This window comes from Bipolaris maydis (assembly GCF_028858645.1).
Source record: "Bipolaris maydis strain C4 unplaced genomic scaffold PSV08scaffold_2, whole genome shotgun sequence".
In the NCBI taxonomy this organism is placed as follows: Eukaryota; Fungi; Ascomycota; class Dothideomycetes; order Pleosporales; family Pleosporaceae; genus Bipolaris; species Bipolaris maydis.
The window spans coordinates 2,232,227-2,257,869 of record NW_027093858.1 but is presented as its reverse complement, the minus strand read 5'-3'; the positions used below and the strand labels follow the sequence as shown (position 1 = coordinate 2,257,869).

Here is a 25,643-nt window from a genome sequence, read left to right as displayed (position 1 = left end):
TGATACCTCGTTCAACAATGAACGCCAGATGCGGGCCGACACAATAGATGTCATGTTGTCTGAACGCTTACTATAGCATGATTATGATACAATACTTATATCTCCTCTAGAGAATACAAAAAAGAGCAAAGCTGGATCGATATGATCTCCTGGGATAAGAAGGCCGTATCTGCCTATTGGGAAGCTGAGACCTTCAAGAAGGAATACCGCCAACTGCAAGCTGAGTCGAAGGAAACAGAGGCCGCAACAGAGGAGGGGGACGATGTTGCAATGACAAGCGACGGCTGAGTGCTCAGAAAATGACGTCCTCGTTGTCCTCGTCGCCAAGCATGTCCTTGGTCTCGACAGCCTGCTGGGGTGCCTGGGTCTCCGCCTCCTGTGCTTCTTTTTTCTTTGCGACCCTTTCTGCTTCTTCGGCTGCAGCATCATTCTGCTTCTTCTTGGAGACCTTTTTCAGGCGGTAAAACTCTTCTCGGTCCAGCTCATCCAGCTCGGAGTTGATGTACTTGATGGTATTTTCGGTGCGGGGAATAATGACGTGCTCACTGGTAGTCGTCAGCTTGGGCAACTATTTGGGCATTCAGGCAGAGGATACTCACATGGCGTTGACACGACGGTTGACAACCTTAATTACCTCATCCAATATGACAAAGGCTGTCTGCAGACTGGCCAGCTCTACTAGCGTTTCAACGGCTCTAGCATATGTCTCTCTGCACCTCTGTACTTGCTGACCACCCTTGCCCAATCCTGTCAAGGCGAAGTCATTGTTCTGCTCAACAGTGAAGCTCTCGAATTGCGGGAGGAAAACACCAGACACATTCTCTTGCTTGGTACGCACGCGGAAGCGCGCTTGTTTTGCAGATTCTTGGATCTGGTAGCCAATGTCACCGCCAACTGCATATGTGACTTCAGCGAGGGAAAAGGCAGCGACCTGCATAACTCTGCCCATCTTGCGCTTGGCCTCATCGATGCGGCGAGTGATTTCTAAAAAAGCGTTTCAGCTACATTGGGGGGCAGTGGTGCGGACAAGCGATAGGCGTCGTCGTACCTCGGAAACGTCTAGCAATGGTCAGCAGAGCTTCGGAAACATATATAGGGCAGAGGATGAGGCGCACTTTGTCAGGGCTTCGCTCTTTCGCTTCAGCAGATCGTGGCCAGTCTGGGCACCCTTGAGCTTGCTTTTCATCATACCCAGCGACTGCCGGGTCGCGAAGACGGCCTCTCTCGCCTGAGGATGGAGTTAGCCTGGGTAGCTCCTAGCTGGCTGCGATAGTGGACGACATACCCCACTGCCTGACATGGCTGCAGCTCGGCGCGGTAGTGTAGGATGGGGCTGAAGCTGGAGCTCGAGGGGCTGTAGAAGTGCTGACGAAGCGACGCAAATAGAGACGGTGTGGTGGGATGTCTCGGGGCCACTCAGGCAGGCGCAGTCGGCGTACAGTGAATGGGACGGAGCGTGACGCAGCTATGCCGGGAAGCTACCTCAGACGAGCCCGTGCACCCGCGCCTGCCAACTCTACCAGAGTGGGCCATGCAGCTGCGCGCCCTGATTGGTCGCAGCCAAACGCTGACCGCTCGGACTCCATCGCTCTTGCTCTCAGAACTTTAACCCGGCGACACGCTTCATCAGCCCGTCGTGTCCCGAACCCCTTCACCTTCCTGCCCATCGTGGGCCTCTACACGCCCTGGCACTGGCGCAACCATGCCCGGCGAACTCCTCAGGACCGTGACCGCGAGCCTCTCGCGGCCCACCAAGCGCAAGATGGAGCCCTCGACCGATCTTTTCCTCATCACCGACCAGGACGTCGCGTACGAACAGGACATCCAGCGCAATGCCGGCAGCGTCAAGCCATGGCTCGACTACTACAGCTTCAAAAAGTCACGCGGGAGCATCCTAGAGCAGGCCTTTGTGCTCGAGCGCGCAGTCACCACGCTCCCGCGCTCCTACAAGCTGTGGAAGCTGTATCTTGAGTTGCGGACAAAGCACCTTGCCAACAAGAACCCGGCCAAGTTCGCGCCCCACTATGTCAAGGTCAACGCCCTTTTCGAGCGTGCTCTTGTCCTGCTTAACAAGATGCCGCGAATCTGGGAAATGTACCTCAATTTCCTCATGCAGCAGCCGCTCGTGACCACTACCCGCCGTACCTTCGACCGAGCATTGCGCGCCCTCCCCCTGACCCAACACAACCGCATCTGGGCCTTGTACCGACCCTTCGCGACGTCTGCGTCCGGCGAGACGGCTGTCAAGATTTGGCGCCGGTACATGCAAATCCACCCCGAAGATGCCGAGGACTTCATTGAGCTCCTCAAGGACATGCGCAAGTACACCGAGGCTGTCAAAAAGTACATGGAGATTCTCAACAATCCTCGCTTCAAAAGCAAAGAAGCTAAGGGGCCTTTCCAGTTCTGGACTGAGATGATTGATCTTATCATCGACCATGCTAAGGAAATCGATACCAGCGACGACAGTGGCATCGACGTGGAGAAAATCATCCAGAGCGGCATCACCAAGTTTCCCGATCAGCGAGGCATCCTGTGGGTCGGTTTGGCACGTTATTGGATGCACAAGGGCGAATACGAAAAAGCGCGGGACGTCTTCGAAGAGGGTGTCACTACAGTCATGACTGTGCGCGATTTTTCAGTCGTTTTCGACACATATGTGGAAGCCGAGGAAACGATGATTGGTATCAAACTGAACGAGGCCGCTGTCCGGTCTGAGAAGGGCAAAATCGACGAGGCCGCCGACGCCGACCTTGATATCAGAATGGTTCGCTTCGAATCACTGATGCAAAGAAGACCGTTCCTACTCAACGATGTCATGTTGCGACAGAACCCGCACAATGTCATTGAGTGGGAGAAGCGCGTTGCGCTATGGGGCGACAATAAGAAAGAGGTGGTGCAGACATACACCGATGCCATTGCCGCGATCAACCCCAAGAAGGCAGTTGGCAAGTTCCACGAACTCTGGACCAACTACGCCAAGATTTACGAAGCTGGTGGTGATCTTCAGAATGCGCGCGTCATTATGGAGAAGGCCGTCAAGGTGCCCTTCAAGTCCGTTTCCGAGCTGGCTGAGATGTGGTGCGAATGGGCAGAGATGGAGCTCCGCAACGAAAATTTCGATAAAGCCGTCGACATCATGGCCAAGGCTACGCAGGCACCGAAACGATCCAATGTCGACTACTTTGACGAATCGCTTTCCCCACAACAGCGTGTACACAAGAGCTGGAAACTCTGGAGTTTTTATGTTGATCTTGTCGAAAGTGTCAGCACTTTGGAAGAGACAAGAAAGATATATGAAAGGATTTTCGAGCTTCGAATTGCTACACCACAAACGATTGTCAACTATGCCAACTTGCTGGAAGAGAACAAGTACTTTGAAGACTGCTTCAAGGTATACGAGCGTGGATTGGATCTTTTCAGCTATCCTGTCGCTTTCGAGATTTGGAATCTTTACTTGACCAAAGCCGTCGACCGAAAGATTGGTATGGAACGACTACGCGACCTGTTTGAACAGGCTGTCGAGGACTGCCCGCCAAAGTTTGCCAAAGTACTGTATCTCATGTACGGTGCCCTTGAGGAAGACCGTGGTCTGGCTAGGCATGCCATGCGCATCTATGAACGTGCTACACGTGCCGTAGCAGATGAAGACAGGATGGAAATGTTTAATTTCTACATCACCAAGTCGGCATCCAACTTTGGTCTTACTTCTACACGACCAATTTACGAGCGCGCCATTGCCGCTCTGCCCGACGCAGAAGCCAAGGAAATGTGTCTCAAGTTTGCTGAGATGGAGCGACGTCTGGGAGAAATTGACCGAGCGCGAGCCATCTACGGCCATGCCAGTCAGTTCTGCGATCCGAGGACAAACCCCGAGTTCTGGAAAAAATGGGAGTCTTTCGAAGTCCAACATGGAAACGAAGACACCTACAAGGAGATGCTGCGCATCAAGCGGAGTGTCCAGGCTCAATACAAGTACGTACCACTTCTCCCAAGAATGCTGAGACGCATTGCTAACGTATACACAGTACCGATGTCAACTTCATCGCCTCCCAAGCTGTTGCCCGCGGCCAGCAAAACGGTGCTACCGCCAACGAAGACGGAACCGCAGACCCTGCCGACGAAGACGCAATGGCTGCCCTTGAACGTCAAGCTCGTGCACCCGCTGGCTTTGTCGCTGCTAGCACAGGCCCGCAAGGCGGCAACATCAAGCCTGCCGAAGAGCCAACGGCGAACCCAGACGCGATCGATCTCGACGACGATCTATGATTCACGACCGGTGGTTTGGGGTGGGTGGATTTAGGATGAAGATTTGCATTTCGACGGCGTTATATCCATGGCTACCTTGCTGCTCTAGCACATTCCTATTATCTTTGCGTGTACCGTAGGGTTGACCCAGTGTCGGTCTCCCTTGCCTCGTCCTCACTTTTGAGGGTTCGACAGTCTGGTCCTTGCGCTTTCTTTTTCCTTTCGACTTCGATCGATACCTGGACACAACACGTTGTTCTCTATCTTGTTTCTTTTCTTTTCTTTTTGCATATATGGCGTTTGTCATTTGTTGAGAAATGGGGCGGGTTGACAAAAAAGGAAAGACCGCATTCTTGCAGCCGTGCCTAAACCCCCCTGAAGGAGTGAGACACACACAGAGACAGAGACTCGTTTTCCTATGTCATGTTCGAGAGGGCACAAATTTGGCGGCTTCTCCACTTGCAGAGTTTCAAAGCTTTTTTATCTTCGCTCGCCCATGTTACATATAAAACAGAGTCCTCGGACACACATACTCACTGCAAAAAAACAAATACCTGATACTCTTCAATTGAAGGGGTAAGCCTCGCACACGTTTGTTCCAGTCCAAGCCCGGCATCTCGCGGTCTGGTACGTACGCGTCCAGACAGATTCTCACATTGGGCGCAGGCTTGAAATCGGAATCTTCGGACGACCGAATGGCATTATGCCACGCGTACGGTAAGTCCCGGGCATTCGTACGAGGTTCGCTGCGTCGGTGACTAGGCAACAGGCTTAGGTAATTACGTTTTCCCCCTGCAGTGGGTACCGTAGTTTGCGAGATGAGCAGTTAGACTATTTCACGCTAGGCATCTCAACTTCAGGCAGCAACTTCACGTGGCCGTCGTCACCACCACTGTCTCCTCTCCCGCGAACTTAGGATATGATGAGAAGCGTCTTTGCGTTGAAGGTGCAATAGGTATATAATTTTTATTATTCGTTTGTTCTTTCAGGAAAGTAGCTGCAAGTTGCCTTTTGGCGTTACGTTTACTACTTAATCACATCAGCCCCAGGTGTGTACTTTCCTTTTTTGGCTTTGGCTCGTGTTCAGAGGTGATTAGGCAGACACTCGTGGGTTCGATTCAAAGTATAGGAGTCAGTCACACTTGTTATCCTTTGTCTTTTTTGTTACTGGTGCTTGTGTTGATGTCTTTTTTGCTCGCAAAGTCGTCTTTTCCCATTGCCTCTAGAAGAAACAGGATGGAGTATAGAGAAAAGAGATCTGGTAGGATCTACTCACTCGGCCCTTGATTTCTCGTAAGTCGTATAGGGATATCTTAATGTGTATGCATGTGGGGTTTCTTTCATAGTCTGGAAGCGTTTTGCGACCACGCATGCTTTTATTGCGACACAATGATTGCTTTGCAAAGGACGAAGAAAGGTTCTAACCAACTCATTAACGACTACCAAATTCAACTAATCATGAAGCAGAGTTGTTTAATACTCCTTTTCTTAGCTTTTCGCACAGAGAATTCCACTCGACCATGGAGGGCCAATACTTCGTAATCTGAACATAGTAAGGTCTTAACACACGAGTAGAGAGAATAGAAGCAGGATTGATCGACACATTTAATATGTACATAAAAAAACAAGAATAGCATTACCTTTAGATTATCTTTATTGATAACTTACAATTATTTGTATAATAAAGGTTATATACTTGGGATCCCTTCGCAACAACCCCCTGAAGGCTACAAGCAAACCACACTCCACCATGCGAATCGGTTAAACGTCGGTTAGCAAGAGTCATTGGTATACAAATACGTCTCAATAATGCGCGCGTTATACAATACTATTGGCTTTTTGGGTGTTCGAGAATAGAGACAGAGCTTGGACAGCCGCCAACAAGCCTCCCATCTCGCACATTACCGACAACCAGGTTTGCTCCATCTGCGGGTCCATTATTTTACTTTTCCGTTTCTACTTCCCGTCGTGCATCGTGCCTGCATGTGCTTGACCCGACATAGTTACCTACATAGAAAACTGTGGTCGACGCTAGGTTGTAGTGAGCCACTACGTACTGCATGCATGTCGATCTCCCAACTCTCTTCCTCACACTGCAAACCTCATAGCCGAGTTCCTGCCGAGGAGCCGCGCTGTGCGTTGTTGCGCGATGAGCAAGAAGAGAAAGAGTCGGGCAGCACGAACGCTGGGCGATGTGTCACGAGGCGCAGGGCTAGGACAGGGAGCGGAGGAATGAGGAAATCCTTGTGCAACTCACACCGTCCTCATTTTACTTCTGCAAGGCTGAGCTAATGCCACGGCAGTCGTATCAATGGAAGGAAGAAAAAATGTGGAGGGTCCGTTGACGAGTCAGCGATTGGTTACTACTAAATCTGGTTAAAGCCACTCGTCATACAGACATGCGCATTGATCTGAGGCTGACATGAGGTATAATGGAAGGAAGCTTGGCGCACTGTTTCGGGTTGCACGTAGGGCTGATAAATGGGGGAATACGAAGATGATCAAACTCCCGGTAAGGGGGGAAGGGGATGCGACAGCCACTACCGGGCTGATGGTTAAGCGCTTCCGGAACGTCAACCTTGAGATTCGGGTCGGCTCAGATTGCTGTCAGCAAGTTTCCCCAACATGTAATCAAAGATGGTTGAACGGCAGAGCGCAAGGCTGTTGGTGACATCGAGTACTACTACGTATGTATGTATGTAGGTTGGTGAGGCCAAGAGATGCCACGAGCCTTACTAGTCGACATGGCCACACCGCATCTGTTACAGGTGTGTTACAGAAGGAAGAAGTCACAGGAGCAAAGACGACAGACTTTGAACTGGCGATGCAACTTAATCACCGTCACTCAACAACATGAACTCTCTAAGGGTCTTTTTTGCTCTAAGCGGCGTATGTGCCGCTGCTACTACGTCGCACATCCACGGGCCATCGTCACCACAATGTGCCAACCTACTGCCGCACTTTGCGGCACAGATGCAGACCCCACTCCGGTCCCAGCAATGTCTACATGGAGATACCGACGCCAAACCGCCACCAGTCATATCGTTATTTCAACACCCGATATGGTCTCACGAACCGATGTGCGTCACAGGGAAAGAGAAGATTTACTGCACACACACAACCGCAGACTCTGGGAGCGGCCATGGTCTGAGCATCATTGCGACACCATCTGCTGCGGGAAAGCTGTCGTCAAAGTTTAGCAAGCAAAAGAAGAAAGTCAGGCGTTCCGAAGATGGCCTCCAAGTACGCTCTATCCCAGGCAAAGGCAAAGGTCTCTTTACGACAAAACTTATCAAGAAGGGGGAGACGATCCTGCTTGATCCAGCACGTATAATCGCAAGTTCTCACTTCCCAGCAAGGGTATCGCACGCCCAAGGCCGGAGTTTATTCAACTCCGCACTCGCCCGACTTCCCGAAGAGGATCACAAAATGGTTGCGGCATTGGATCAGAGTTTGGGTGGTAGTCCAATCGAGGACGTCATGAAGACCAACTCTTTTGCCTGTCGGTTAGACGATGGCAACGTAGACAAAGCCTACATCTGCCTCTTCCCCTCCGTCTCCCGCATCAACCACGCTTGCCAGCCCAATGCGCTCGCACGCTTCGTTCCAAAGACACTGTCCATGCAAGTCAAGGCGAAGCGTGACATTGCCGCAGGAGAAGAAATAAACATTTCGTACGGAAGGGTAGACTTGACGCGCGAAGAACGACAGGAGCTGTACAAGGATGGATGGAACTTTGAGTGTACATGCTCGCTCTGTACGGCGCCGCACGGCGAAACAAAGGCAAGCGACGATCGCCGCATAAGATTTGCTAGGCTCAAGCAGAGGCTTCGGAATCTGACAGCGGAGACTTATGACGCGAAACAAGTAGTCGAGTGGGAGAAGGAAGTCATGGCGATTGCGCAGTCCGAAGGCTTGGAGGTGTTGCTGGCCGAGGATTACGAGAGACTGGCATACGTGTATGCAGGCCATGGAATGGCCACCGAGGCACGGCGTTGGGCGGAAAAGGCCAAGCAGAACTTGCTCGATTGGGCGGTTGAGGACAGTCGTAGAGATGAAGATGTCAGGAGATTGGATGAAACGCTCGCAGAGTTAGGTTGAGGTTTCATGGCTGAACTACTACTTTGGTGCCTGGCTATTGCTCATACTTTCCTAATGAGGCCCTCTCCACTTTGGCAAGTAAGGCTGCCTCGGATTGTCATCCGCACTTTGTAAAGTTTGAGCCCATAATCTGATGTCTGCAGCATGGGTTTCATCTGTACTCATGCCGTAGTAGGGCGCTAATGGTCTTCGGAAGAAGGCATGCGCTTCCGGCTGTTGGTAGGATTGGGGAATGGGGAATGGGGAATGGTCGAGTCAGCCCGACAAATCCGTCCACGGCAGATGGGCGCTGCAAGACTTGTCTCTCTCAAAAGCGTTAGGACGATGCTGTTCACTTTCAGATCGGTTTCCTCGGGCACCAGCTGACGGTGCCAGTCTGCCAAGTGAGCAGGTACGCGTTCACGCATGTGCATGGGTCGAAGAGGGCTTGGTGCGTTTTCCTCAAACAGGATAAGGACCCTGCGCGGGATCTGGGAAAAGGAGGTCAGAGCATCTGGTGTAACTAGGTAACCACGTCTAGAAACGATTGGAATGCGACAAAAAAGTAGCAAGGCCAAATCTCCACGTAGATCGGTGACGTATGGGAGCTCCTGGCTAGGTCGGATCCTGATCAGGGGGTCCCGGCTCTTCAATTCCCGGGTACAGGCGAGTTGAGATCTGACTGACGATCTCCATAAGCAGAGCAAAATACGCCAGAAAAACGAGACTGGGAAGCCACAACCGCAGGGCTATTGCAGAAGCGATCAGAGTGAGATTGTCCTCAAAAACGGGTTGAAGCAGCTGTAATGAGCTTGGCTGGTGGCTAACTTGGAGTGTGCTGAACTTAGTAGCAAGCCATGCGGCTGGCCGTTGTCTCTAGCCAGCGAACAAAAAAAAAGAATGGCAGGACGGTTGGCGGTACCGTTTACAACGGCGATGAGTCGCATCGCAAGAGTGCAGAAAATAGAGATGTCAGAGGAGCATATGCCCGGATGCAGAAGGGAACTGCAGAGGACCGTCTCTACGCACGTATGACCGATGCCCAGTCTGCGTCTTGACCTATCATCTGCTCTTCACCTTAACATCATTGTCCCTGCATGTCAAACTTTCCCCTTGACCCCCTAGGCGCATTGCTCTCTTGGTCACCCATTCCCCGCGTGGGTTCTACTCGTCTTGACGACCTTCTCTTTGTGGCCGGGGCCAAGCAAAAAAAGGCGATTTCAAACGCCCTACCTGGTGGTACACGTCAAAGCAAGTCAAAACATGGGGGGGGGGGGGGGGGGGGGAAACTTGCGCTCGTGCTCTGCAGCGTAAGATGAGCCACACAGTGGCGCCCAGACGACCCGTCGCCTTTGTTTTTTCGCTCCTTTGGCTGCTAAAGTCTTCTGGACTCGAGGCGGTACGCCTGGACGCGGGCGGCCGGTTCGCTGCGTTACCCCAGCCGAGTCGTACTTACTTACGCTTGCGGAACCACTGCGAAGAGGTTTTGCCCACCTTGTTTCATGGCGCGACTGGGTCTACCCTGCTATTTTGGTCAGCTCAGCCTGCGCACGCAGGTAGACTTGACAGGGCTCCGTCGCATAATACTGCAGAGTAAGGATCACAGACTAAATATGGCCCTGCAATCCTGCCCGTCCCACAACCATATGTATATGCAGTGGTTAAACACCTAACTGTCTATATCTCCGTAGTCTCTCAACATCACCGGTTCACTCTTTTACTTTTTGGCTGCTAGCCGTGACCTTCTTTCCCACTGGTCTCTTTGCTTTCATAGTCTCTCCTTTGCTTTCTTTTTTTTCGTTTAGTCTTTTGTCTAATATGGTTGGGTGCCGATCTCTTCTAACGGTCCTTGTGACTTTGGCGGCCGTTGTAAAAAGCCAACAATGCTATGGCGTCGACGGATCGCTGCTCGATAAATCATACACACCATGCAACCCCAGCGCAAAGAATAGTGGTTGCTGCGCGAGCGGCGACATTTGTCTGAGCAATGGACTGTGCATGGGAACTCAAGGAGCCTCGATTGGCGTCATCTTTTCAAGAGGCTGCACAGATTCCACTGGAAAGGATGTAGCATGCCCACAGCAATGCTCTGGTGGTATGTCTTTACAAAAAACATTTAACAATACGAGCGATTCTGACAAGTTGACAGGTTCCAGCAACTCAAACAGCGCATCCACAACCGCCGCATGGCAACTCGAAACCTGCGACTCTGGTGAATACTGCTGCCGTGCAGCCAACTCTACCAAAAGTTGCTGCAACAACCCCACAGCACCCCGAGTCACATCACCTCTCAGCGCCACCCTCCAGATACCAGCCCCAGCCTCAACACCAGCAGCCGACAGCCCCGACCAAGAACCCGCATCTTCCAGCCCTAGGCCTACACTACCAATCACCTCCAACTGCCAGGAAGAAAAGACCCACACAGCCATTGTCGGCGCCATCCTCGGAGGCCTACTTGGCGGCATCATACTCGGCCTTATCATTGCCGTGCGATGGATGTACAAGCGCGAGCGTCGCCAACGCCGCCTCAAAGAACACTACGAGACGCAAATGTCAAAGACCAACGCCTACCGCAAGGCCCTCGAGGAGACCGTCGGCTCAGCGAGACCCAGTCTCTCTCTCGAACAAGTCGTATCAAAGTCCTAGTCAATGCAGCAGACTAGATTTTGAACGACAACAACGATAGCCCCAGCGATGGATGCTGCTTGTTACTAATATCAAACATGTACAACTCGACTTTTTTTCCTTTGTTGTTGTTTTCATCTACAACTTTCACTTCTCTACTAATTGTTGTTATTACAAAAAAAAACCCTCTTTGGCTTTTAGCGCTTTTTTTCAACTCTCTTTACCGATTGTCATTTTTTGTTCTTTTCTCATATTAGCGTCGGTGTTTTTCCTGGATTGGATGGCTTGGGTATGACATCGCGTGGACGAAAGCAAAGGACCAGGCAGACAGTATGTGGGTTGTGTTTGTGGTGGTATTTGGTTTCGGTCCGGCATCGGCTCGGGGGTACTAGTAATCTCCCGACTATTCCCTTCCCCCCTCCCCTATGTTTTTTTTCGCATTCGTTTATCTCCCTTCTGTTTTCTTCTAGATACCACGATTCGCTTCGTCAGCGAGACTTTGTTCGATATCCCCCCCTTTTTGTTTCCTTTCTCGGTCTGTTGAAACAAACACAGTTCTCAACCCTTATGTTTCCTTGATGTATCTCATGTCGTTTTGCCCTTTTTTGTAGATTCAAGACTGCTTCGCAGCAACTTCTCCAAGCTACACATTGCAGAAATGTAATTCGAAACCAACAAACGAAAAATCAAAGTATTCATCAATCACATCAAACAACCTTGTCATTTCAGAATACGACTATGATTGGTAATAACGCTGTCACTGTAGGGACAAGGTGAGCAGACAGTAAATTAATCGTAATCATCGTTAAAAAAAAGAAGCTAGCTCAGCATCCGAGATCTTCCGCACATTCCTGTAAGCAAAGGGCAGTTGTAGGCCCCTCTGACCTTGCAGCATCCTATATACATACATCGAGTAGTCTGCTTACATGCCAAGCACTCGCAATCATCACCCTATTACTAACAGACTAAACTCATCTCACCAACTACGGCGCTGCACAACTCGAAACTAGTATAAAACAACTCGTACAGCCTGCCTCTAGCTTCTCTTGTTGTCTATATTAAATTATTAGCTCTACAGCGTGCGCAAAACGCCTGCAAAGTTAGCTTTTTTCGTCTGTGCATGTAATATGTACCTCGTGAGCAAGATGTAAGACCGAGATCACAAAAAAGCGCTAAAGCCAATGGGAACTTCCTTTCGTTACTAGTGTTGGTTTCGTACGTAACATCGAGTTGGCCCGCTGTGGACACGGTGCTATTTGCACTCAGTCCGGGAGCTCCGTGGTGTGTGTGTGTGTGATAACAAACCAAAACTGCGATCAAAGGGGAGAGAAGATCCCTTTTGAGAAGCTATTAGCGGGCGTAAATGATTATCATCCAGCGTACTTGAGAAGTTATTGGCGCACATTCAAACAAAGGCAGGGGTGGCAAGATGCACAGGTTGTATAGACAATGTTCCATTCGTTATCGTTACACACAAAAAGTAGTTTCCTTCTAGGAATAGATCCCAACCCAGCAGTAACCTCATACCAATTGCTACCTGGATCCCTAAATATCCAATCCTTGAGCACGGCATTTGTCGCTGATGGATCCCCCAGTAGATGAGTCAACATTGCATGTAAGTACGTTGAAAACGCAAGGAGCTTTCGGGTCGGCCGGTAAGCCATTCTCAAATGGGTTGGTCAACTGCTGCTTGTTATTCGCATCGAAGCAGTCAGTTGGGCCCTTCATTATTTCCTCCTTGGTGAATCCGTATTTTGATATCAAAGTGTCGCAGAGATCACCCAAGCTTACTGCATTTTCTTGTCTATCCAATTGTGTCAAGATGCGGACAGTAGAAGTACCATCTCCGTTATCTGTGCACAGCCAGTTCGCTTCTGCTTCTCGGCAGTTTTCAACCTTGCCGTTGCGGAAAACGAAAATCTTCTGCGCTTGCAAGGCGAGGCCGATTGCGTTGCGGGTAATTGATTCACTAACGAGGTCTTGGAGATCGCTTTGTGTGAAGTTTTCGCTTACACCTAGGAATGCACCTCCTTTAATAAGTTCGTCTATACATGTGAGTAACTGTATTTCATACGAATTGATACCCGAAAACTTACTGATTCCATCCGTTGGATCGTCAACCACTGCATTGAGCGATTTGTCCAAGGAATCCGAAATGCTGCGCTGGAAATCGCTCAGGACATCGCTCATTGTTTGTCCAAGATTGCTCCATGCAAGAAACCTATCTGGTGGAGTAGGTGGTACAGCACGCCTCAGGGCAGTTCCCAGGCCAGTGTTAACACCGCTTGAAACTGTGGTCAGAGCACCGGTGAACGGAATTACGCTTAGGACACTGCTGACCATGAATCCAATGTTCTTCAAGGGCGTGATGTCATCTTTGGGATCCGGATATACATCTTGGACAATCGATCCCAATCTCAAAGAGATGATTGAAGAGGCGAAGCCAACAGCGGTATTGAGGCTGTTCATCCAATTGTTGTAGTTCTGAATAGCCAGCGCAGCATACCTGCAGAGCACTAGTTAGTACCGTATGCTACATGATCCTTCATATTTATCCCCAATGAAAAAACATACCAAGCAGGCGGTTGAATGGGCAAGCATGGTTGGCCAGCATTGCAGAATTTGTCCAGACCACAGAAGAAGTTAGGAGCACCGAAGGAAGCGGCTAGAGATTGAACGTTATTGCTCGTTGTCCTGGTGTAGTTCTTCGCAGCATTCGCCAGAAAATCGTCGATTTTCAAGTCGGTCCATGTCTTGGGCTCCAATGCATCAACACGACATGAATCTGCGCCAGTTCCTGTGCCTTGCGGTAAGGCCACTGGAGAGGCCAAGGCTACGCTGGAGAGGTACAACACAATGGTACCCTTTAGATGCATGATTTAAGTAAAACCAGCCGAAGCATAAAATGATACAGAAGAGTTGTAAACGAATGTAGTTGGTTATCTGAATGAGTGGATGGTGCTCAATGGCGTGGTGCTATTTCTTCTGAGCATCCCCAAGAGTATATATACAGTATTTGATCACTTGACTTCAGAATTATGTAAAAACTCATTGCTATTAGCTGATGATGCATGTTGTCCATGCCAAGAGTGGCGATACTACCTGAAACTGCGGAACAGCTATGCTCCCCAAGAAGGACCGAAAGCGTTGTAACAGGTATACGAATTGGGAACATGAAAGCCACTATTTTTGTATCGCATAGACTTCAAAGCCTAGTTTCCAAGGCCGTTTGGGCCGAATTTCGTATCTCGAGACTACACTCCTGGTAACTCGTTATGGTAGTGAAACAGCGACGTACGTAGTAGTGGCGTGAACGATTGTACTCTCATGCGGAAGCCTTGGCATGCCGACTTGGCCGCCGAGATGAAAGGATACACAGACCCGGAGTTCCCCCAGAATGTCATTCTTGGCTCGGGTTTCTCGTCCGGAGAGAGGCAGAGCTTCATAGTTTCTACACATGTAAGCACTCAAGATCTAGACCAAATACCCGAATGTAGTTACGGGCATAGCTATAGGCACAGAACAGCATGTCACCAATTCATGCCACCATAAAATATAAATTTATTCTAGGTGTATGATAACTAACTTGTTTTATTAGTGTGTTGGCCAAGCTATTGTACTCACTATCTTGACCGTTCTTGGAATGCTCTCAGTCGATCGGTGAAATCGGAAAACCCAGAGCTACCTTTACTACGAATTATCAGCACCACCACAGTGTTATGTTGAACAGAATGTAAAGGGATACGTATAGTAAGACTACAATTAAGTGCAAATTAGGTGAAATATCACTGGTAGCACCGTACCAGCAGTTAAGGCTTCAAGCGGGCTTTACTGTAGACTTTTTGTGCTGGGCGATCTTATTTCCGACTTCATCGGTCGACCGAGAGGAAGGAACCTCCCTCATTTTCACCACAATGCCTCTTCAGGAAATGAACGATGGATTGACTTCTACGCTAAGCAATACGACATCACACCACACACGCATGCACGTTGTGCCTTCAACGCTCCACCTCCCCCAACTTACCCATGAGCAGCGCATCCACTCTCTCTCCCTTGGCCAGGCTCCCTTCCCCCTTTGGCATACACAACAAAGCGTTTGCGCCCTTGAAACTGCCAATACGACTGCTCCTCTGGCCTCCCGTGGAACTCGCATACAAAAGCCCATCTTCCTTGGTCACCACTAGCGCACGATGATACTCAGGCCTTCCTCTATCCATTTTGACATCCTCTTCCAGCACTACTTTGATGCGCGGTAGTCCCGCAGGCTTGATGCCCGCTTGTTGGTGCAGCGCTGGCAGTACGAAAAGATGGAAACAGACGACTGCTGAAGCAGGGTTACCAGGCAAAGAAAAGATGGTTTTGTTGACGGTGTTGCCGGCGTTATCTTTTACAGGGACTGTCGCAAAGGTGGTTGGTTTACCGGGTTTCATGTTTACGCGACCAAAATGAATAGTACCGCCGAGAGTGCGCTCAATGGTGGGTTTGAGTAGGTCGAGTTCGCCCATGGAGACGCCGCCTGAGGTAATGATTACATCGCATTTGCGCATCGCATCACGAAGGGTCTGCTCCAGTGTACCTGGTCTAATAAAGAAACCCCTGTTAGCTTTATTGAAGCAGAGATTGAACGTTGGAGGTTAATGAAAATTCGTGAGAAACGTACTTGTCAGAGACAATGCCAAGATCGATGACCTCAAATCTGTGGCTACGGGCGGCAGTAATCAGTGTAGGGCGGTTCGTATCACGGACTTCTCCTAGTCGGAGTGGGCCTTCCCTGTCGTGTGGGATGATTTCGTCTCCCGTGCTTAAAACACCAACAACTGGCCTTCTGTACACTGATACTTCCCGTGTACCAACAGAGGCAAGGAGTCCAAATTCCCCACCTACAACTGTGACGCCCTCTCCCTTTTTCATAATGGTCTCACCTTCTTTCACATCGCTACCCACCTCGCGTACGTTCTCACCAGCTTTAATCTCATCTGTGAGAATTTCAATTTCCTTTTCCTCTTGGCCGTCATCCGTCAACGTCTTGAGTGCGGTATCTTCCACCATAATGACAGCATCAGCACCAGGCGGAAGTGGCGCGCCTGTAGTGATTCTCGCAATCTCTCCCTCTTTGAGTTCTTGCACCTCGCCAGGCTGGGCATGTGAGATGATCGAGACTGGGTACACGCCCTTCTCGAACTTGCCTGAAGACGGAATTTTGACAGCGTAGCCATCGACAATACTGGCTCGGAAAGCCGGAACAGATTCAGTCGCCTTGATGTCCTCGGCAAGAACGGAGCCGCCTATCTTCATGTTTACAGGGACTTTCTCTACGATAGGAGCTGGTGTCTTCTCTGCAATAAGTTTCAGGGCCTCGTCGACAGCCAGCATGGGATATGGCGAGGACCGGTATCTCTTTGTTGGTCCTGATGAAGGATCATTTGACTGCGGACGCTCTTCTGGCTTTGTATGAGCCTTTGGCCCTACATGACCGCCATGTCCGTGATGATGATGTCCACATCCACCTCCGGTTCCTATAATGATCCATTATTACCAGCACAACTTTTTGAAAGACACGAACAATATTTGACATACCAGCAGTAGGAGCGCTCCCTGATGAGACGCCTGCATCTTTCTCAAGTTTCTTCACACCACCAGCGTGGAGCGGTCGTGACTCTGCACCAGCTGCTTGAAGGCATGCATGTGGTAGCAACTTGAGCACCGCTTCTAGATTCTCTTTGGCACCTTTTGGCGATCCAGGCAAGGTCAGAATCAAAGTTTGTTTTCGAACTCCAGCAACAGGCCGTGCCATCAGGGCAACTGTAAATCATTAGCATAAATCTTGACCAGAATATGACATTACAGACAAGGTGTGACTGCGTACGAGGTCGTAAGCATGCCATGGCTAAAAAAGGCGTTAGTAAACAGCCAAACTCTCCTCAAAAAAGTTTACCCACATAAGACCTGGAGCATGTCTGTCAATCAATGGTGTAACTGCCTTTGACTGATCAGTTCTTCGACTTTGGGATGATTCACAAAGATGCACAAACCTCCGGTGTGACATCTTTAGTGGCAAACCCAGTTCCCCCACTTGTAACAACCAAGTTTACAGGCTCTGGTCCATCAGTCCAAGTCTTGATAGCCTTCTGGATTGTAAGAGCATTGTCAGGTATGATTTCCGTCTCGCTAACGTCCCATTGGTTGTTCCCGAGATCGCCGAAGACTTGTTTCAAAGTCGGTATGCATTTATCGGTTGTAGGGTCTTGCGAGGCCGTCTCGGAGACGACCAAAATCGCTGCTCTCAACTTGGAATTCGTAGTAGCCATTTTATAAGGTGGTAATGTCGAGTCTAAATGAGGTGGAGCTGGTGTGACATCCCACGTTCGTTAACCCAATGCACGGACCATCAACCGTATGTCGAATGATTACTCAGACGTCAGCTTCACGTTGGCAGGAGTATTTGGACAAATTCTCTTAAAAAAACTGGTATTTAATGCCGGTGATTGCTCATAGTACACATGCATTATACAAGCGCCCTCCCCATGTACATCGTACAAACTTCTACAACAGTAACTTTCTGTAACGTCCAAGCCAGCTTCCTGTGCTGATACCTGGAGCACTTGTTTGCTGGTTGCCTTCAAGCATGATCAAAGATCGACCTGGTGGGTTTTTCTGAAATCTGGCGTAAACCAATAAAGTCCCTATAAGCTCACTCAAAGTCCTTTGCGTTGCTTTGCATCAACAATCCAATGATAAGCCCAAACAGTCCGAGAATGGCGGCAAAGATTTCGATAGTGAGAATCTTGACGAACCTAATGGAAAGTTAGCGAGCAAACGGAGTCTGCGGATGTGGGTGACTTGCAGTGCAGGGTCGGCGGCGTCAGCCAGAGCAGCGCTGCTTCCGTTGATGCCAACGCAGACACCGCAGATCAGGTTGCACATGCCGACGGTAAGACCAGCCCAGAAGAGAGCGTATCCGGTGAAGTAGTTTGATCCAGAGTAGAGCAGCTCGGGGTCGGTAAGCTGGGTCATCTTGGAGGAGAAGATGATGGCCATGATGACGCCGTAGATGGCAACGACTTCACAGAAGATGATAGAGATCAAGTTCTTGGTTCGTATCCGGGGTGCCTTGACACCTCCGCCGACGATGGACACGCCAGTTGTCCAGATTCCCCTTTGCGACTGTCAGATGCGAATTGTATGTGAATGTGTTTGCTGCGCGGAGACGTACCATGCGGATCCTACTACGGAGAGGCCGATGCACAGCGCGATTCCAAGACTAGCCCAGGTGTACGGTGATACGGTTTCGAGGAAAGCTCCGACCTGGTGCGCAATTAGCCATGCATGTATATAACAGTAGCGCAGCGCGTTCTCACATTGAAAGCCTCTCCTTCGCCGTGGAAGAGCATGTCTGGTTGTAGTTAGCTATGCCGTTGCCGTCGCCCCTGCGCGCTGTACGTACACAAGGCAACCACACCAAGGGCGGCCGTGGCGCCGCCCGTTCCGTACGTGAGAGACATGTTGGATGTAAAGTGGTCGTAGAGGCGGAGATGGATGCTGGAGGGGGCTGCTTGGAGCTTCGTCGTGATGGACGGGCTCTGAAGCTGGCGATGATGCAGGCGGAACAAGCCGCGGCGCGCTAGCTCCACTGGCTTAGTAACCTCCGCTCCGCGCTCCCCAACCCTCCTCGCACCCAAACGTCACCATCCCCAGAACACACCAGTTCGTCGCAAACACCAGCACCATGGCCACCGACAACACAAAGTACTATGAGCTCTACCGCCGAAGCAGGTACGACTTGCGACCGCAGAGACGCCATGTCGGCCCCATTAGCTAACACGCTGCAGCCTGGGCGGCTCTCTCACAGACACGCTGGATCACCTCATTACTGAGCGCCGAATAGAGCCCCAGCTCGCCATGAAGATTCTCGCCAACTTTGACCGGGCCGTGGCCGATGTGCTTTCCGAGAAGGTCAAGGCACGGTTGACATTCAAGGTCGGTTGCGCCTGGACACAGAGTCGAGCCTCGTTATACTGACTTGGGTCGCCTTAGGGACATCTTGACACATACCGCTTCTGCGACGACGTCTGGACCTTCATTATCAAGGATATTAACTTCAAGCTGGATAACACCCATCAGATCCACGCCGACCGCGTCAAGATCGTCAGCTGCAATGCGAAACGTCCTGGTGAAGCATAAAGAGCCCTGTCCGCACATTGATAGAGTCAAGGATACTCAGAGATATATCAGAGAGCTACAAAAATGGCTGTAGTCGAAAATGCACAGGACCCGGGGAATGCGGCGTCACCCAAACTCCAAGTGTCTGCTCATAGGGTTGACCCTCTGGCACATTTTTAATCGGAGTTATGATTTTGGACAGGGAAAAACCACGATACCTCTGGCATAATGGGAGTTTGGAGTTTGGCATTTGCAATTGGCGTCTGGACTGACGCACTCAGAATGGAATAAGCGTGAAGCATGCGCATATCATATACCGTCCCTCACTTTCCTGTCTTGGATGCATCATGACCCAGTGTGACTTTGCTATGAGATAGCCTGTGCTCATTCATTCTCTCCGCATTACAGATGCGCGCCCCTTTGTGTGTGTGTGTGTGTGCACAAGCTTCATGGCCAGAATCATGTGAAGCTAACAGCTGCGCGCAGCTACCCCATGTCTTCCAACTAGGGTCGGTACGTAGCGCATCCGTACCTTGCAGATCGCCAACCCTATCTTGATACCAATCAACCCTGCTGTCAACCTCAACGTTGCTTTGAGCCTCATCCCCACTCCCACAATAGCAAAACAAAGGGGTAGCCATGTCTGCTCCGAAAACAAGGTCAGCATGGCTGGCACTTGCCATCTCCAGTGGTGCATGCGCAGCCTTCAACGGCGTGTTTGCAAAGCTGTACAACACCCTCCGCGTCACCGTTATCTACATTGCATACTAACCACGCTGCAGTACAACAACAACACTCACAGCTTCATGGTCGAGTTCTATAGCCGTAGCTTTCGGCCTCGGTGCTTCCAATAAAGTCGTCGAGTATGCGATTCGAGGGGTCCGTCTCTACCTGCGTCTACGTCTCAGATGAATCCATCTCAACTGTCTAACGCCACGAGCAGCTCTTCTTCGGCATGAACCTCCTCTTCAACGCCATAATGTGGGGTCTCTTCACACGTGCTCTTACCCTCGCCTCCTCGACCGTACGGGTTAGCATTATCAACACGTCTGCAAATTTCATCATCACCGCTATCCTTAGTTTCATCATCTTCAGCGAGAGCCTCCCCGCGTTGTGGTGGCTCGGCGCAGCAATGCTCGTAGCTGGGAGCGTGATTATTGGAATGAGAGAAGAGACGGAAAAGCAAGGTGTCATGGCTACAACGGGTGAAGCTCCGCTTCTCGATGGCAATGGCGATGCAAATACCGAGGGATTCAGAGACGATGATGAAGACCAGGACCATGTAGAACTGAACAGTGTCAGTAATGAAGAAGAAGAGAGTAGCGATGAAGATGGTGTGTTAAAATAGATAGGTAGGCAAATCACCATCCCAATACATAAGCATCATTCGGAGCCTTTTTATTGGAGCTTGATGATTTCAACGGTACGGCTCCTTCCACAATCCATAAGAAGCTGCAGTCCACCAGCTCGATCATTCACTTATAAGCTTGCAATCCCTTCCTTAAAGTAAGAACAGACCGCTCTGGTAGCTACGTGCCTTCTACACTACAGTTCCACACTGCCTTTCTGCAAGACTAGGATACAGCGACCAACCCCCTACAGACCACTCCTGCACTTGGGTCTTTCTACGAGACTAGCGTACGTGGCCAACCCGCCAGCCTTAAAAGCAGAAAAATGGCGCACAATAACCCATCCAATGTGCTCGACCCTGATGCTCCCGCGTTCTCCTCAAGCTCTAGTCTCTCTCAACAGGCCTCTAATCAACATCAATGGGGCTTTCAGGCGCTTCAGGTCCCGTACATACATCAAGGTACCTCGTACTATACCTACCCACCGCAAATACTGCCACCACCACCACCACCATCTCTACAACAATCATCTCAACCACTGCCATCACAGCCACTACCATCGCAAGCCCATGATGGTTACAATAGTAGCAGCAGCAGCAACCACGGCAATGGTAACGGAAACGGCTATAGCAGCAACGTCCACAGAAACGGCTACAACAGTCCCTACCAAACTGGGTTCACCACTCCCCATAACAACCTTTACACCCCCTTCACTAATGCCAACATCACTACCCCTTTTCACAATGTTCAAAACATTACTCTCTCCTCCAATGGCTACCACTACTTCCACTTCCACAACAACTGCAACTACACAAACAGCCACTACAACAACAATTTCCCCTCGTCGAACTCGTATCCCACCAGCTACTCAAACCACAGCCTCTTCCCCGCCTTCTCCGGTCAGATGCACCAAGTCGAGGGTATCTCCAACAGCTTTCATGACCAACGCAATGCCACCAATGGACATGGTGGCGTCTGTCAGCAACAACCAAAGAAGGACAGTGGAAAAAAGAGCAAGAGGAACAAGAGGAAGAAGCATGGAAAGAGCAAGGGTAAGAAGAAGGATGAGGCCAATGGTGACGAGCTTGGCAGCGACAAGATGAATGGAGATGGCGCTGGTGGAAATGATGCCAATGGAGTTGAGGCAAACGGGGGTGAGAGTAATGGCAGCGAGGCCAATGGTGATGGCACTCGTGACGGTGATACGTCCAACAAAAGGGATTGGAAATTTGGAGAAGAACAAACCTAGACAGCTATCTCACGGTTTACTGGCGAACGTGGTAGTCTTCATCTCGCCCCTCAACATTCACCTCATTACTACCACTCTTACCCCTTCCAGGGCCGATTGTAATATGCAGCTAAAGCTGGAGTTAGCGCGGGTCTCATTCTTCGGGCTGGCGGTGTATCTTCAAAAAACAAAAACAGGTTTCATTTCCACTTTTGGTTCTTATTCTTCTTTCGACCACCACTTTACACGAATTGTTACGTCACAGAAAGGGTGGAATGGAGACTTTCACTATCAGATTATCTCATGCATTTTTCTTTTTGCTTTATTCGCGCCTACTAGCTATACATTCACACTTACTAGCTGTTACTATAGCACCTTATGTCTCGCTCCCATCCACACCTAATGTAGGCGTCGCAATGCCTCAATTAATCCCTTTACTTCTTCCAGTTCCACTCCCAAACCATCAATCGCCTTGTGCTGCACCTCCTCACTCACATCCAAAAACCGCTCAACCAGCTCTCCGTCCACAAATCGCATGGGCTCTTCTTCTTCACGCACTGAGTTCTTGAACGCGCGGAACTTCGCAAATTGCATGTCACCGGGTGCGGCGACGAGAGACCCAAGGTTGGACTGCAACGTCATGAGAAGATTCTGGTAGTCCGGTGATATGAGGCCAAAGAGGTAAATTGAGCCTTCGACCTACGGGTTGGAAGTGGTCAGCGAATCTATTTAGCAATAAGAGGCAAGTCAGACTTACAGTTCCAACAAAAGCTTTTGGTACGATGACTGCATCCGCCGCGGTCAAAACATCTACCCTGCGTATCCTGTTCACCATCTCGCCGAGTAACATCTCGGAGCTGATGTTCAGTCGTCTTTTATCGTCGTCGGTGACGCCGTTTGGATCGCGGTACAAGACCACTAGGTTACCTTCTGCATCGCTTTCAAGATACGTGTTTGTGTCTACCTCTGCCACGGCCGTCGCCCATGTAATCTGGTAATGTCGTGCGACTTCCACGAGCTTATCGGGAAGACCCGTTTCGCCCTTTGTGTATTCAACTATGACGAGCGATTTCATGAGATCTGCTATCGCGATCAAGGAGCCGTTCACCGTGACGTCTATTGGAGCTGTTGAGCATCGGAATGATGCAAGTTTGACGAGATCGGGTGTGCTAGGAGCTCGGTACTCAAAGTCATACACAACGATTGTCTTGATGAGTGCAGCGACAATCTTGCCTTGGCATATGGCCAGGCACCTGCATCCACCTTTTACGGCAATCTCAGTGACAAGCTTGAGTATGCGCTCGGGTGTGACTTCCAAGACAATGATACGACCTCGTTCAGATGTCGTGTTCTGGTCATCAACGTATGCGGTACCGACAACAAAGCGCTCTGCTAGCCCACCAGAGCCGTCTGGTAGCTCGCAACGCATAACGCATTCGACCAGCTCTTCTTCGTTGAGCGCATATGTGTCGAGTTCTTTGAATTGTATTTCGTCGACGAGCTTGAAGTGGCTCAGCATAATCTCCTCTCCATGCTTCAGTATGCGCTTTATCGTGCCAAGACCAAAGGCTTTTAGACTCGGTGAGTAGGCTATCCGCCGTACCGTCTCATCAACCTTGAGTGTTTGTACGTGGGTAGTTCTTTCGGTGTCTACAAGCGCAATGCGGAGGTCTTGAGATGTGGCGATCGCAACGGAACTAGGATATGCTTCTGAATCGAACGGACAGACTGTTGTCGCTTTTTCAGCCGTAACAGCAGAGTACACAAGGCGGCCTTCTGACGCGTAAATCAGAGAAGGGTGTTCACATGTTGCAAACACGTTGAAGAGACCATCGCCCCGTGGTAGGGCGCGGAAGGTAGCTTCGCGTGTTCCAAGCACGATACTCTTTCTTCCGGAAAGCTCGTGGTTTGACGGGTCAAAAGTGTACGTGACAACATTTCCATCAGCCAAAGCGACAAAGAGGGACGGTGGCTGATCAGGGAATATTTGTGTGAGAAGCAACGAGCGTGGAACAGAGTCGTCGGATATTTGAACAGTTTTTACGGCCTCAAGAGTATCGAGAGAGCATATGGCGAGCTGTGAGTTGTTCCAGAAGCCAACAAAACAAGTGGAGCTGGTTCCAGACGGCACGGTAACGCAAGCAACCTGGCTCTCGGCGCCAAACGTCTTCTCCTTGACCACTTGTAGCCCGTCGGCCATGCTTAGGGAGACTATGGTGACGCCACCCAATGACACAAGAACATGGGTTGCGTTGACCGAGGCGGCAGTGATGGTCTTGCCGTCTGCTGGCACCCATTCCGATGTCATCATGCCGCCGTCCAAATCACAGATTCGAGCTCGGCCGTTGGTGACTTGGACGATGCGGCCTTGTGGGATATTCGCTGCAGCTAGTGTTGTCTCATCGAGAGCGAGCGAGACAAACTCGTCTACTTCCTCGACTTCACCCTGAGAATCAAATCGGAAGACGCGCGATTCGCCCACAAAGCTCACCAATAGTGTGTCTGTATATTGAGCGGAAGGGGCCGATCTTAAGCAGAACAGCTCAGAAATATGCTCCATTTCGCCCAACACACCAAGATCCTCCAGGCCAACGCCACTCCTGACGCTTCGAAGGCTACCATCCTGATATGCACCGCTGCCGGTCACTATTCGTGCTTGGCCAGAGGAGTATTCGTTGGTTTGACCCTCGCCAGATCTGTTGCCCATATCCATTATAGTAAAATCAAGAATGGGAGCAATGTTGGAAAAGGTTTGGACAATCTCCATTGATTTCTCTGCAATTCGGATGACTTGTGAGTCGCCTTGGTGCGAGCCCACAAATACGTAGCCTGCGTCTAGGTAAACCAGGGTCGATGCACGGGACGTCTGACCGATAACATCAAGTTTCCATGACTGCACTCTTCCTTGTGCGTTCAAGACCAGCATGAACATGTAGAGGCGGCCATAGTCGTCGGCGAGGACGAAGCGCTGGGCGTCGATGCGTTCCCAAGCCACAAAAATGGTCGCTTCGTCAAGCGGCTCTGTTTGTAAATCTCCACTTTCGTCATCAAAGTATCCGATTGATGTCTCTCCAATGACTACCAGGCCGTGCGACGGTTCTTCAAGAGGGATCAGGTGGCTTGAACCAAGTTCCAGTTCGCTCTTGCAGGCTTCTCCCTCTTGTAGGTCGACCTCGTCACCGACATATGTCAATTCTCGTAATCTCAGCTTGACTTGGGCATGCGTGTCTTCGTAAAGTAGAGCCATCTTAGGCTTATCGTCTGTGGATCGCGGGCGCAGGAAAGCGGATGAGCGGACGAACATTTCAGGTAATCGAACCGGCTGAGGATCGCCCAGATGGGCAATGTCCGCCTCTTGTTTTCTCTTCTTTCCTCTCTGGACCAATGGTATAACGGTGAGGATGCCCTCGTAGACCTCGATAGTCATGAAGCGGCCAGTAGGGTCAATGTGACATCTCTCGCCCGTTTGCGATTCTCTGGCCGCATTGTCGGCGACGCTCGCAAACGACTTTTCAGTCTGAAGCTGTTTCTTTTCGGCGTTCCATGATAGGGTAAAATACATGAAGCGATCAGTGCCAATAAAGAGGTGGTCGGTGGGAGATAGTGCTGGTCGCAGCTTCTGGAGCATGGTGACTTTGCCATAGATGGCCTTTGAATGTCTCAGGATCAATCCATCTGCCTCATGTGTATAGAATTCGAGTCTATTTGACTTTCTGCCATGATGTTAGCCTCCATCTGCTGCCCTCTCAACATATACTACTTACGCGACTACCAGGCAGTCGTCCTCGGGAGCCAGGAAGTTGAGCTTCAGGGCATGCCTGACACTGCTTGGCCGGTGAATGGGGGCAATATAAGCCATGGCGATATTTAGAAATGCTCCGAAGCCTGTGGGTGGCTCAAAGACTTTAAGTTGAGATTGTCACTGTTGACAGGCCTGGGGATGGTCGGATGCA

At 50.3% G+C, this 25,643-nt stretch overlaps 11 protein-coding genes across 11 annotated transcripts; 7 read left to right on the top strand and 4 right to left on the bottom strand.

The window, feature by feature from the left end:
• Window positions 1–111: 111 nt before the first annotated feature.
• Window positions 112–288, top strand: PSV08DRAFT_268075 (uncharacterized protein; the record flags this gene model as incomplete). The annotated part of the gene is made up of 1 exon (XM_066092508.1): window positions 112–288. A coding segment is annotated over one exon (177 nt), but the record flags the coding sequence as incomplete, so codon positions are not given.
• PSV08DRAFT_25737 (ATP synthase subunit D-domain-containing protein) lies at window positions 126–1,441 on the bottom strand. The gene is made up of 5 exons (XM_014228789.2): window positions 1,286–1,441; window positions 1,116–1,228; window positions 1,049–1,059; window positions 600–984; window positions 126–545 (listed from the first exon to the last, which is right to left on the bottom strand). Exons 1-5 carry the CDS (start codon window positions 1,298–1,300, stop codon window positions 293–295), a joined length of 777 nt encoding a protein of 258 aa, XP_014084264.1. The 5' UTR covers window positions 1,301–1,441; the 3' UTR covers window positions 126–292.
• A 188-nt stretch (window positions 1,442–1,629) lies between these two features.
• PSV08DRAFT_25727 (uncharacterized protein) lies at window positions 1,630–4,417 on the top strand. The gene is made up of 2 exons (XM_014228790.2): window positions 1,630–3,975; window positions 4,029–4,417. Exons 1-2 carry the CDS (start codon window positions 1,703–1,705, stop codon window positions 4,267–4,269), a joined length of 2,514 nt encoding a protein of 837 aa, XP_014084265.1. The 5' UTR covers window positions 1,630–1,702; the 3' UTR covers window positions 4,270–4,417.
• A 2,684-nt stretch (window positions 4,418–7,101) lies between these two features.
• On the top strand, window positions 7,102–8,349 carry PSV08DRAFT_384580 (uncharacterized protein; the record flags this gene model as incomplete). The annotated part of the gene is made up of 1 exon (XM_014228791.1): window positions 7,102–8,349. One exon carries the CDS (start codon window positions 7,102–7,104, stop codon window positions 8,347–8,349), a length of 1,248 nt encoding a protein of 415 aa, XP_014084266.1.
• Window positions 8,350–10,146: 1,797 nt separating this feature from the next.
• Window positions 10,147–11,096, top strand: PSV08DRAFT_399081 (uncharacterized protein; the record flags this gene model as incomplete). Its single annotated transcript, XM_066093572.1, has 1 exon — window positions 10,147–11,096. One exon carries the CDS (start codon window positions 10,147–10,149, stop codon window positions 10,972–10,974), a length of 828 nt encoding a protein of 275 aa, XP_065949826.1. The 3' UTR covers window positions 10,975–11,096.
• A 1,297-nt stretch (window positions 11,097–12,393) lies between these two features.
• PSV08DRAFT_359196 (uncharacterized protein) lies at window positions 12,394–13,983 on the bottom strand. Its single transcript, XM_014228793.1, has 3 exons — window positions 13,528–13,983; window positions 13,050–13,459; window positions 12,394–12,998 (listed from the first exon to the last, which is right to left on the bottom strand). The coding sequence occupies exons 1-3, from the start codon at window positions 13,827–13,829 to the stop codon at window positions 12,499–12,501; spliced, it is 1,212 nt and encodes a 403-aa protein (XP_014084268.1). The 5' UTR covers window positions 13,830–13,983; the 3' UTR covers window positions 12,394–12,498.
• An 889-nt stretch (window positions 13,984–14,872) lies between these two features.
• PSV08DRAFT_407407 (uncharacterized protein) lies at window positions 14,873–18,455 on the bottom strand (the record flags this gene model as incomplete). The annotated part of the gene is made up of 11 exons (XM_066093775.1): window positions 14,873–15,534; window positions 15,614–16,469; window positions 16,531–16,755; window positions 16,803–16,840; window positions 16,893–16,933; window positions 16,986–17,235; window positions 17,649–17,737; window positions 17,794–18,109; window positions 18,167–18,258; window positions 18,312–18,346; window positions 18,398–18,455. 11 exons carry the CDS (start codon window positions 18,453–18,455, stop codon window positions 14,952–14,954), a joined length of 2,583 nt encoding a protein of 860 aa, XP_065949825.1. The 3' UTR covers window positions 14,873–14,951.
• A 191-nt stretch (window positions 18,456–18,646) lies between these two features.
• Window positions 18,647–19,423, top strand: PSV08DRAFT_267987 (transcription initiation factor IIA, gamma subunit-domain-containing protein). The gene is made up of 3 exons (XM_014228796.2): window positions 18,647–18,726; window positions 18,783–18,930; window positions 18,988–19,423. Exons 1-3 carry the CDS (start codon window positions 18,680–18,682, stop codon window positions 19,132–19,134), a joined length of 342 nt encoding a protein of 113 aa, XP_014084271.1. The 5' UTR covers window positions 18,647–18,679; the 3' UTR covers window positions 19,135–19,423.
• A 252-nt stretch (window positions 19,424–19,675) lies between these two features.
• Window positions 19,676–20,612, top strand: PSV08DRAFT_407405 (uncharacterized protein). Its single transcript, XM_014228797.1, has 3 exons — window positions 19,676–19,841; window positions 19,896–19,992; window positions 20,057–20,612. Exons 1-3 carry the CDS (start codon window positions 19,753–19,755, stop codon window positions 20,459–20,461), a joined length of 591 nt encoding a protein of 196 aa, XP_014084272.1. The 5' UTR covers window positions 19,676–19,752; the 3' UTR covers window positions 20,462–20,612.
• A 169-nt stretch (window positions 20,613–20,781) lies between these two features.
• On the top strand, window positions 20,782–21,711 carry PSV08DRAFT_399077 (uncharacterized protein; the record flags this gene model as incomplete). Its single annotated transcript, XM_014228798.1, has 1 exon — window positions 20,782–21,711. The coding sequence occupies exon 1, from the start codon at window positions 20,788–20,790 to the stop codon at window positions 21,709–21,711; it is 924 nt and encodes a 307-aa protein (XP_014084273.1). The 5' UTR covers window positions 20,782–20,787.
• A 268-nt stretch (window positions 21,712–21,979) lies between these two features.
• PSV08DRAFT_195451 (mono-functional DNA-alkylating methyl methanesulfonate N-term-domain-containing protein) lies at window positions 21,980–25,549 on the bottom strand (the record flags this gene model as incomplete). The annotated part of the gene is made up of 3 exons (XM_014228799.2): window positions 21,980–22,389; window positions 22,448–25,403; window positions 25,455–25,549. The coding sequence occupies 3 exons, from the start codon at window positions 25,547–25,549 to the stop codon at window positions 22,090–22,092; spliced, it is 3,351 nt and encodes a 1,116-aa protein (XP_014084274.1). The 3' UTR covers window positions 21,980–22,089.
• Window positions 25,550–25,643: the final 94 nt, after the last annotated feature.